The sequence below is a fragment of the Oncorhynchus tshawytscha genome, linkage group LG12 (assembly GCF_018296145.1).
Source record: "Oncorhynchus tshawytscha isolate Ot180627B linkage group LG12, Otsh_v2.0, whole genome shotgun sequence".
In the NCBI taxonomy this organism is placed as follows: Eukaryota; Metazoa; Chordata; class Actinopteri; order Salmoniformes; family Salmonidae; genus Oncorhynchus; species Oncorhynchus tshawytscha.
The window spans coordinates 61,001,759-61,014,238 of NC_056440.1; the positions used below are offsets into that span (position 1 = coordinate 61,001,759).

The window sequence follows — 12,480 nt, forward strand, 5'->3', positions numbered from 1 at the left end:
TTCCACAGGGATGCTGGACCTTGTGGACTGCAATGCTTCCCACAGTTGTGTCAAGTTAGCTGGAAGTTCTTCGGGTAGTGGACCATTCTTGATGCACACAGAAAACTGTTGAGTGTGAAAAACCCAGCAGCGTTGCAGTTCTTGACACACTCAAACAGGTGTGCCTGGCACTACCATACCCCGTTCAAAGGCACTTCAATCTTTTGTCTTGTCCATTCACTCTCTGAATGGCACACATCCACAATCCATGTCTCAATTGTCTCAAGGCATAAGAATCCTTCTTTAACTTGTCTCCTCCCCTTCATCCACACTGATTAGAGTGGATTTAACAAGTGCCATCAATAAGGGATCATAACAGCCAAAGGATGTTCAATTCAATCCACTGGCACAAAGGAGGACGACGACAAGATGTTGGGAGGAACAGCTCCTGTGTGGGAAGCTTCCTGTGTGATACTATCCTGCTGACAGAGGGCTGGGAGAGGAAACCCGTTAGACTCAGACTTCTAAGAGACTAGACGTCATAAGACTGATGGCACTATGGGGAAACATCACTGCAGCGGGCTGGACAATACCGTGTTCTGCTGAGCAGATTCCCAATGTATTAACACAAGGACCTGGCGTTGTTGTGTAACACAACATCAATGGCGTTTCTCTTCTGCCCCCGAGCCGTGAAGATATCACATCCCGAGATAGACGTGTCTTGTTTTTGAGGGAAACACATCTGACTGTCTTTGCTTTCGTGATTCACCTCCACTTTGGCACGAAGTTCGTACTCGATTTCTCTCATGTCACAATAGGCATTCAAACGTTGACCCCCCCCACTCCACCATGTTGAGTTCATGGCGGCTTTGATGTTCAGATGACCCTCTATCAAGATATTACACCGTCTTAAACGTACACACACATCTGACACAATGCTCATGACAAGAGACAAACAAAGCAAGGTTTACATGTACACTTATAACATTTATAGAGCTAAATACAAAAAAAAACACTGTGGTTTACAGATGAATCATCAAAAACAACAACATAAATAGTTTGCATGACCGTGACAAATAACTGGGTCCCTGTAGTAGCAGATGAGTAAGCGGTGTCTTATTGCTGATGTCTTATAGCCGATGCCTTATTGCTTTCAGAATGAACAGAACAGAAAGGCCTGCACACTGAATAAGCTCCCAATGACCACATCATTGACCACGTCTCCATCCACGAGGGTCTTGGGGCCTGACGAAGATCCTTGTGGATCAAAACCGTGCGGTGTGCAGGCCCTTTCTGTGCTTCTCTAGTATGTACTTAATCAGCCCGGGCGCCTACATTTTTCCTAAGGATGTGTGTATTGGACCACCAACGTTTCTTTCAGAATGAACAACCCAATATGTCCAGAAGGTAAATACTGTAGGTCTAACGGACCCGTCCTCTACATAAGCACCTTGTCCCTTAGTGGTTACGGTGAGGGGACATAGCGGTGGAGGGCCCTTAATGTCCCTTCATATCCTGTCCCAGTCTCTCCCAAGAATACTACCTGTCCCTCATACTGGGAGAATTTAGCTGTCTGAGGCTGAGCCCAAAACACTGATGAACTAATGATGAGCCCAGGTGCCAGGCGCCGAGCACAGTGACCTGATGGCTAATGACCTTTACTGTACTGAACGGTGTGCATAGCTAACGATATCAAACGCATTACATAACATTACCAGAACACTACCGGAACATCACAGCTAGGTCAACGCCCTTTTCCGTGTTTTGATACATCAGGAAGGATACTGTACAACATTCACTGGGAGACGGAACTCAGGAAAGAGAAAGAGAAGGAAGGGTGGAAGAGGAGGCATGAGTTTCAGACCGAGGATTGGGTAGCAGTGTGATTGCGAGAGTTTCACCACTGAGGGTGTTGTAGATATGGGAGTGATGGTAATGATGGTTGGGATCTAGAGGGCTGTAGGCTCAGGCTGTAGTGGCTTGTAACTGTAGTGCACTGTGGGTTGTACTGTAGTGTGGTAGTGTAGTGTACTGTCAGTTGTCGTGTAGGGAGGGCTCTCTCTGGAACCCTGCTGGTAGCTCTGTAGTTCACGGGTACAGGTGGCGACGGGTTCCATGGCAACCTTGCCCATGACAACCATGTGCCAGTGTTTGTCTCTAACAGGATGAGCCAGGTCAATGGAGATCACAGCTGTCCAACGATCAGTCTGTCTGTCTATGGGACACACACGGTGTGAAATGAAGAGCCCTAAGTTAGAGTCTGTGTGTCCTTCCTTTGTTCATGGGATCTGGATCTGTAGCTCCTCCTCCTCTTCGTCTGGGTCGCTGGGCGGTCCATCTGGGTTCTCCGGGCTGAACCGAGCTGACCTCATCTTCCCAAACAGGCCCGGGCTCTTCTGCCGCCGCAGTCTAGAACAGAGGAACACAGAGGAGAGGAAAAGTGAGTGGCCTTGAGTGAGAAGGCTACTTCAGGTTTTGATCTCCATTTTCCACAACTGGCACTTAAAGGCCCAGTGCTGTCAAAATTATGTTTCTCCTGTAAAAGTCTGATTATTCCCCAAACAATTAAGTTACATTTTTCCAGAAAATCACTGTGGAGATCTCAACGGTGAGCGAGTAAACAAAGGCATATTTCAGGACTCTGCGTCGGATAAACAAACCATGCATAATTCACCATTGCCTAAAAGCCCAGCACAACGGAGCTGCTTCCGTTGCCAGGTAACACTCAGTTAGCCAGCAATGACCAGTTACTGAGCCACGGCTGCTATACTGGTGATCATGTCACATGGACAACAGTGAAATACTAACATTATCTCTACAGAGGTAGAGTGGGGGGACAGGAAGAGAGAGGGAGAGAGGAATAGAGAGAGAGAGAGAGAGAAGGCGGAGGTCTGCTCTCTACAACCCAGGTACATTTTTTGAAATTCAGCAGAAGGTTCCCATCAAGCCTGGCTGTAATGAATCCCTCTGAGGCTCAGAGAAAAGCTTAAATTATTTATCAACGAGCCGCTTGCCGAATTGATCTTCATTTTGAGATGATTCATCACCTTGACTTGGGCCCAAAATCCTACCTGCGTGTTTGCAGTCGGCTCGGTCTGCGCCATAATGACAAAGACAAACAGGTACAAAGGAAAAGCAGACGCAGTTAATTCCTTAAACCAACACGCTCTCTCTTTCCTGTCTGTTTCGCTCTCTCTTTACCTTCTCCAGCTCCCTCCTTCTCTCTCTTCTACTTTCTCCAACTCCTTCCCCTGTGTCGTAGCAAGTTCAGTATATATGCTGTCACGCTTTATTAGGACACAACAGCTTAACCGTCAGGAACCTTGTGTTGAAGACAATGCCTGGCGTCTGAGGCTGTCCAGGTAAATAGAGGACTCATTAGAGAGGAGGAGCCCAGCCAAGACCCCAGACCAGCCCAGCTCCCAGGCCATGCAGTTACACTGCTGATCAACTAGAGTCTAGACAGTAGCACTCATGAACCTACGATAGCTAACAACACTAGGCCAGCCACCACTGCACCACTACCTGCCTGGGACTGACTGGCGACTGACTGACTGACTGACTCACTGACTGACCAACTATCTGACTGACTGACTCACTGACTGACTAAAGGACTTACTGAGTGACTGACTCACTGACTGACTGATTGACTGACTGACTGACTCACTCACTGACTGACTGACTGACTGACTGTCTGACAGACTGACTGACTGAAGGACTCACTGACTGACTGACTGACTCATTGACTGACTGACTGACTGACTCACTGACTGAAGGATTCACTGACTGACTGACTGACCCATTGTCTGACGGACTGTCTCACTGACTAACTGAAGGATTCACTAACTGACTGACTCACTGACTGATTCACTGACTGACTCACTGACTGACTCACTGACTCACTCACTGACTGACTGACTTACTGATTGACTGACGCACTGACGCACTGACTGAAGTGCTCCCTGACTGACTGACTGAAGGATTGACTGACTCACTGACTGACTCACTGACTGACTCACTGACTGACTGACTTACTGACTGACTGACTGACTGAAGGACTCACTGACTGGCTGACTGACTGACTGACGGACACAGACTGACTGGACTCACTGACTGACTGGACTCACTGACTGATTGACTGACTGACTGACTGAAGGACTGACTGACTGAAGGACTCACTGACTCACTGACTGACTGACTGACTGACTGACTGACTGACTGACTCATTGAATATGAGAGGGTGGGTGAGCTGGCTGGAAACAGATAATGAGATTTACATTATGAGCTGTCCAAGTTCATGAGTAATCAATGTGAGCTGGGGGCGCTAATCAGTCAGTAATGATACTGTGGGACCCATAGAAATATTAGGCATAAAAAATAGCCACCCTTCTTTTTTATATTATTATTATGGGTAATATCTTTAGACAATCACATGGTACTGCAAAGCAGGCCAGTACTTTAGGATAAAAGATGGTTATTGTAGTTATTACTGACTAATGCTCAATGTCAGGCACAGTTAAGCCAGCTAAGAGATCTCAGAGGTCTTAGGGCTCTTAGATTATTGACCATCAGTAGAACGAGACCTAGTGATGATAGAGGCAGCATGTCTGATGTGCCATGTACACTACCGTTCAAAAGTTTGGGGTCTCTTTGAAATGGACATTTTTTGTCCATTAAAATGACATCAAATCTATCAGAAATACAGTGTAGACATTGTTAATGTTGTAGATGACTATTGTAGCTGGAAACGGCAGATTTTTTTATGGAATATCTACATAGGCGTACAGAGGTCCATTTTCAGCAACCATCACTCCTGTGTTCCAATGGCACGGTGTGCTAGCTAATCCAAGTTTATAATTTTAAAAGGCTAATTGTAACGATCGTCTGTGGTGGAAGAAGATGAGGACCAAAGCGCAGGGTGGTAAGTGTTCATGTTTTTAATCAAATAACTGAACACTGAACAAAACAACAAACGACAAATGAACAGTCCTGTAAGGTGAATGAAAAAACACTAAACAGGAAATAAACACCCACGAAACACAGGTGGAAAAAGGCTACCTTAATATGATTCTCAATCAGGGACAACGATTGACAGCTGCCTCTGATTGAGAACCATACCAGGCCGAACACAGGAAATCCCAAATTATAGAAAAAAGAACATAGACAATCCACCCAACTCACGCCCTGACCATACTGAAACAAAGACATACAACTGGCCTTCTTTAGACTAGTTGAGTATCTGGATCATCAGTATTTGTGGGTTCAATTACAAGCTCAAAATGGCCAGAAACAAAGCACTTTCTTCTGAAACTCGTCAGTCTATTCTTGTTCTAAGAAATGAAGGCTATTCCATGCGAAAAATTGCCAAGAAACTGAAGATCTCGTACAACGCTGTGTACTGCTCCCTTCACAGAACAGAGCAAACTGGCTCTAACCAGAATAGAAAGAGGAGTGGGAGGCACCAGTGCACAACTGAGCAAGAGAACAAGTACATTAGAGATTCTTGTTTTAAAGTTCTCCAGATACAGAGAAATACACCTACTGTGTTGTATACTAACCGAGTGTCTAGCTAGCCAACTGGCAAGGTGGTGCGTCACAGTGAGTTATGGAATTAGCCATCTGTAACCTTGAATATGAGTGGAAATGTGAATGTGTCCATAGTATCACTTCTTCACTGTTTTATAAAGTAAAAGTGTTTAGTACAAGTTTATATCCTTTTAAGATAATGAGAATTTACATATTTGTGATACAGAGACTAATGATCATAGTCAGAAGGAGACCTAGTGATGATAAAGGCGGCATGTCTAAACTTCTACACGCTTGAAAGTCGGTGACATTGTTCAAGTGTGCAACAATACCAAAAATAGAGGAGTGAGTGTGTTCAGTGTGTGTTTAGTGAGTGTTCAGTTTGAGTTCAGTGTGTGTTCAGTGTGTGTTTAGTGAAAGTTCAGTGTGTGTTCAGTGTGAGTGTTCAGTGTGTGTTTAATGAAAGTGCAGTGTGTGTTCAGTGTGTCTTCAGTGTGTGTTTGGTGAACATTCAGTGTGTGTTCAGTGTGAGTGTTCAGTGTGTGTTCAGTGTGTTTAGTGAGTGTTCAGTGTGAGTGTTCAGTGTGTGTTCAATATGTTCAGTGTAAGTGTTCAGTGTGTGTTTAGTGAGCATTGAGTGTGTGTTCAGTGTGTGTTCAGTGTGAGTTCAGTGTGTGTTTAGTGTGAGTTCTGTGTGTGTTCAGTGTGATAGCTCAGTATGAGTGTTCAGTGTTTCTTCAGTGTGTTCAGTATGAGTGTTCAGTGTGTGAGTGTTCAGTGAGTGTTCAGTGCGAGTTTTCATTGTGTGTTTAGTATGTTCAGTGTGTGTTCAGTGTTTGTTCAGTGATTGTTCAGTGTGAGTGTTGAGCTGTGTGTTCAGTGATTGTTCAGCGTGTGTTCAGTGTGAGTGTTCAGTTTTGATCAGTGTGTTCAGTATGAGTGTTCAGTGTGTGAGTGTTCAGTGTGTGTTTAGTGTGTTCAGTGTGTTTAGTGTGTGCTTAGTGAGCATTTAGTGTGTGTTCAGTGTGAGTATTCAGTGTTTGATCAGTGTGTTCAGTATGAGTGTTCAGTGTGTGTTGAGCTGTGTGTTCAGTGATTTTTCAGTGTGTGTGTTCAGTGTGAGTGTTCAGTGATTGATCAGTGTGTGTTGAGCTGTGTGTTCAGTGATTGTTCAGTGTGTGTTCAGTGTGAGTGTTCAGTGATTGATCAGTGTGAGTGTTGAGCTGTGCCCCATGCAGCATCCAGTTGGGAGGCAAAATGACACTAATGTGACACGGTGGCTCTGTGGGGCCATATCTGATCCCTCACCCGCAGGCTTCAGCACCTCACTCTGCAAATCAAAGACCCAACACAGCTTCACATAATGAATCCACTCCCTCCTCAATTATAGATGACCCTGGTCTGAGCTGCAGCTCAACCAGCAAAGGACACTCCCTCACCTCAGCCCTGACAAACAACATCCTTATTAAAACTACACAACCACTCATGTTATTATGATGTGAGAGAGTTGAACTATTTCTAGAAATTTGCAGAATGGATTGGCGTGCCTGTTCGCAGTGAATCTGCAGTAGTGTGCGCTGCTGTGTGTGTTGTGATGACGCACAGCTAGAATGGCTCAAGGGTGAACTGAGCCTAAGTTTAGAAAAAGAAAGAACACTGCCTCCCACACAGCCAGGGATCACTCTCCGTCAAATTAGATTATTCAACCAGGTAGAGAGAATCAGCCTCTACGATATGTCCGCCATAGAGAAAACTAAACCCTGGCAAGTACAGAATATACTATGTTAAGTATTTCCAAGAAGCAGTATCTGTGTTAGTGCTCCCATTTACTACTCTCTGTTCTCATCCTCTGTGGTGTAATGCTAGCCTGGTTCCAGGTCTGTTTGTGCTGTCCTGTCAATGTCTGTTGTTATTGACTATATACAGGAGTTAGCAGGACAATACCAACAGATGTGGAATCAGGCTAGTATGATGGAGCCAGAGGCCTAGATTGACCCTCTCTTTTCCCCAGGCCATGTTAGTCTACCGGGGGATTCACTGACAGGAACAGAGATCCTTTTAATGGCGCTAAATTACACATAATAGTGTTTTGACCACAGTCACCCACTAAACGACTAAAAGCTTTTCCATTGCCCAAACACTTAGCAAGGCCATTTTAAGGTGTCAGAGAGTACATCTGGAGGACAAGAGGGGAGGGGGGAGAGAGAGAGAGAGAGAGAGAGAGAGAGAGAGAGAGAGGGAGAGAGAGAGAGAGAGAGAGCGAAAGAGAGAGAGAGAGAGAGAGAGAGAGAGAGAGAGAGAGAGAGAGAGAGAGAGAGAGAGAGAGAGAGAGCGAAAGAGAGGGAGGGAGAGAGAGAGAGAGAGAGAGAGAGAGCGAAAGAGAGGGAGAGAGAGAGAGAGAGAGGAGAGAGAGAGAGAGAGAGAGAGAGAGAGAGAGCGAAAGAGAGGGAGGGAGAGAGAGAGAGAGAGAGAGCGAAAGAGAGGGAGAGAGAGAGAGAGAGGGAGAGAGAGAGAGAGAGAGAGAGAGGGAAAGAGAGGGAGAGAGAGAGAGAGAGAGAGAGAGAGAGAGCGAAAGAGAGGGAGAGAGAGAGAGAGAGAGAGAGAGAGAGAGAGAGAGAGAGAGAGAGAGAGAGAGCGAAAGAGAGGGAGAGAGGGAGAGAGGGGGTGGGGGGATAGAGAAATGATACCCACTGGGCAAAAACTGGTTGAATCAACATTGTTTCCATGTCATTACAAAAGCATAAATGTGATTGGTTAAGAAGTCATCAACGTAGGGGAATTTACCGTTTTTTCCACACAACTTGTACTTAAATCCAATGACATGAAATGTTTTGTTAATTTCACGTCAAATTCACGTTAGTTGACAACTCAACAGAAATGAAATCAAAACTAAACAATTAAATTGCGCCTGTGCCCAGTGGGTAGTCTATATTTTCATGCTGCTACTATAATTAATTTATCAAACTCATGCCCAATTGCTTCCACAATATCTTCCACAACAAAGCCTCCGCTATAAATGCATGAACGCTAATCTATAAAGCCAACAGCCTTGCTAAACTGCTAATGTGTCATTTCTGTCTGTTCACAGCTGGTACAATATCAAATAGCAATGTGGCACACTCCGAATATACAGTATGAAGGCTATACGTTAGATTGAAAGGAGAGAGAAATCAAGGTTAGAAAGATCTCAAATACCAACACAATCCTAAGCCCTTCCTCTTAAATCTATAGACGAAACCAACGTTGTTTTTTCCCCCTCGCTTTCCCTCTCTTTTCTAATCCTCCTCTCCTACTCCATCTCTTCTGTTATATAACCACCTCTCAGATCACGTTAAACCCACTAACGCGGCTCCTCGGAAGACATACAAGCCGAGAGGAGAACTTCAAATGGCAGCGCACACAACCAGCTGTCAACATCCACAGCTCTACATTGGGGCTGTGCGTGTTAAGCCTCTCACTGTTCATTCAGAGAGTTTTGCTCATATCGTTGGTGCTCCACAACCTGCGTCCCATTTTGAAGTCTGAATTGGCCCCCTGATTGCGCTAAACAGACAAGCCTGCTACAGTGACGGGAAATCAACAGAAAAGAACATGCTTCATTTGATCCACTTTCTACCTGCCTTCAGAGTGCCGAGTATTTGGAGAGATCTGAACGTCCTGCCGGTCCACCAGAAATGACACAACACACAGAAAGAAAAACATCCTTTCTTACCACATGCACATGCATTCCCATCACACTGGAAAGTTTCTTGTGGACCATTAAGCGGACCAGTCTCCAGACCAGAGGGGTACTACAAAGCAGGATCAATGAGTTAGCCAGCTATCTTTGATAAACAGCCATGAATAACTATTGATTTTATGGTTCATTAAGAAAGTTAAACTTAGATATGTGGTTTTGGATGTTGAATCAATTAGACCATGCCCATTTCAAGCTTATTTTTCAAATAAATGATAAGTCATCTCAGAATATTAAGGCAAGTTAGCTGGCTAACTCATTGATTCTGCCTTGTAGAATAGGCCTACACCTCAGCCATAGAAGTGGCTAGTTGTTTATGTCCAGTGTGACAGATTGGAGCGGCACAGTATCAGTATCGCAAAGCGTAAAGGCCAGATCCTGGTGTAAAGATGCCTCACATGACATCACCACACCTCTGGATCAGGACCTTTCTGTTTTCACAACGTTCTGACAGTGTCATGGCGACGGCATTACAATAACGCCCCCCATTGTTAGGGACCTTTCTCATCTGACTCATCTGTCTGTCTGTCTGTCTGTCTGTCTGTCTGTCTGTCTGTCTGTCTGTCTGTCTGTCTGTCTGTCTGTCTGTCTGTCTGTCTTTCGTGTTCATCTCTTATCTCCCTCTCCATTTCTCCCAGGCCATTATATCCACACGCTTCAGCGCCGTCTGCAACTATCTCACCACTGACCCTAGGCCTGTTAACAAACCCGGGGGCCAAAGGTCATGTGTGTATAGGCTATGTGGAGTATGTTTGTGTTTGTGTGTGTGTGTGTGTGTGTGCGCTTGTTACATTGAGCGTGTGTGCACAGGATTAGATGATCCACAGAGGATTGATTGATAAATCGATGTGAAGGATGGACTTTTAACAAGCTACAGTAAAATAAGCATTTGGCAGGCTGGGCCACTAACCACCCCTTCCCCACCACACACACACACACACACACACACACACACACACACACACACACACACACACACACACACACACACACACACACACACACACACACACACACACACACACACACACACACACACACACACACACACACACAGTACTGGCTGTCCCAGAATGCAACAGAGGTTTTCCCGGATCACCTGGCCTGGTCTGATGTATTGATTTAGACATTAGCTTTATGATCATAGACTGGGCTGGAGCTGGGAGACCACTAAACTATTTATATCTCAGACAGACAGGCTGGGATGTGGTGGGAACTATTCCCCTGGTTAAAGGGATAGTGAGACATTTTGGCAATGTCTTTTTTCTACTTCCCCAGGGTCAGATGAACTCATGGATACCATTTGTATGTCTCTGCGTGTAGTTTGAAGGAAGGTGTAGGTCGTTTCTGGAGCCATTGCTAACTAGCTGAAGGTCTATAGGAACAGCTAGTATGCTAGTTCATCTGACTGGGTGTGTAGAAAAAAGGGCTTTTATTGCCATAATGTCACATTATCCCTTTAAAGAGTCAGAGGAGAGAGATCAAGGAAAGCATTACATGTGGCCGGAAAAGATGGGAGAGAAAGAAATGACAGAAAGAGAGAGGAGTGATAGGATAGTAAAATACCAATCGGAGAGGTAGTGGACAACCACTAAATCTCAAAATCCTTCATCTATTAATATTTATTCTTTTTTTTAAACCATTAATATTCCCACTCCTATCCAGCTACGACCCGTGCATCAGGGTTAATGTGGTTTAAGCGAGTTCATCCACGTACAGTACAGTGTTATACTAGGTACCTGATGGGGCCTGACTCCCTCACTGTTCCAGGTCAGGGCTCCATGAGGCCGTGTGTGTGTGTGTTCCTAAAGGCGTTTCCATGCCAACACGCCTGTCACCCCTCTGCTAAGCTACAGGGGGCCAGCACCGCTGTGCTGCACACAGGCTCTGTGTTACTACGGTAAACTGTGACTGGGCGGCCCGCGATTGGCTGTCGGAGGGGATGAACTGGGACGCGGGTGGAATGATAAGGCAGAGAGAGAGAGAGAGAGAGAGAGAGAGAGAGAGAGAGAGAGAGAGCTGGGGGACAGGACGGCTAGTAGACAGACTGGCCTAATGTGAGCAGGGATGCTTGCCTGACAAACTAAGACAAAAGCCTCACAGTGGGCTAATATTCTCCAGCTAAGATACCTGGGAGAACTAGAGTTTACACAAGCATGGCAGCCATACACTGTCTGATTAAACATCTTACACTACCAAAGACCACTGAGAAGGGTATGACATTGGTGACAGTGTGCTTTTCCTGCATGTAGATAAACATAGGTAGAGTGTGTGTGTGAGAGCATATATGAGAGGTGTGTATGTGAGTGTGTGTGTGTGTGCGCATGTGTGTGTGTGAGAGAGAGAGCATATGATGAGTGTGTGCGCATGCGTGTGTGTGTCAGAATCAATCGTACCGGGACTGCAGATGTTCCAGTTGGACCTGGAGGTTCTCTGACTGCTCCACCTGCTCATCCAGAGACCGCTGTAGCTTCCTGGTCTGATTATGGGCCTCATCCAGCTGAGAGGGAGGGAGGGAGGGAGGGAGGGAGGGAGGGAGGGAGGGAGGGAGGGAGGGAGGGAGGGAGGGAGGGAGGGAGGGAGGGAGGGAGGGAGGGAGGGAGGGAGGGAGAAATCGGTCATTGCAAATCAAAGTTACACCAGACTACAAATCCCAGAATCAGTATTCTGAAATGAATACTTTGGATCAAAATCCTAGATACCCAACACAAGCACTTACTGACAGTATGTACAGTATGTGTACAGTATCTACTGTATCTACACTGCCCTCTGTAATTGTTGGGACAGTGAAGCATGTTTTCTTCTTTTGGCTCTATACTCCAAAAGTTTGGATTTAAAATCAAACAATGACTATGAGGTTAAGGTGCCGACTGTCAGATTTAACTTGAGGGTATTTCCATCCATATCAGGTGAACTGCTTAGAAATGACAGCACTTTTTGTACCTATTCACCCCATTTAAGGGGAGCAAAAGTATTGGGACAAATTCACTTACATTTGTATTAAAGTAGCAAAAAGTGAAGCATTTGGTCCCATATTCATGGCACGCAATGACTACATCAAAGTCGTGACTCTACAAACTCTTGTTTGTTTAGGTTGTGTGTCAGATTATTTTGTGCCCAAAATAAATGAATGGTAGATAATGTATTGTGTCATTTTGGAGTCACTTTGATTGTCAATAAGAATATCATGTTTCTGAACACCTCTACATGAATGTGGACGCTACCATGAATACAGATAA

The 12,480-nt window shown here is 45.3% G+C and overlaps 1 protein-coding gene across 2 annotated transcripts in view; it reads right to left on the reverse strand.

The window, feature by feature from the left end:
* Positions 1-953: 953 nt before the first annotated feature.
* The window catches only part of LOC112263561 (coiled-coil domain-containing protein 102A), a 68,007-nt gene continuing 56,480 nt past the window's right edge, over positions 954-12,480 (reverse strand). For both annotated transcript variants that reach the window (XM_024439973.2, XM_024439972.2), the window contains 2 exons: positions 11,638-11,741; positions 954-2,388 (listed from right to left, as the gene is read on the reverse strand). In XM_024439973.2, the coding sequence (XP_024295741.2) occupies positions 2,259-2,388; positions 11,638-11,741 (234 nt within the window). In that variant the 3' untranslated portion in view covers positions 954-2,258. The remainder of the gene's footprint in view (positions 2,389-11,637; positions 11,742-12,480) is intronic.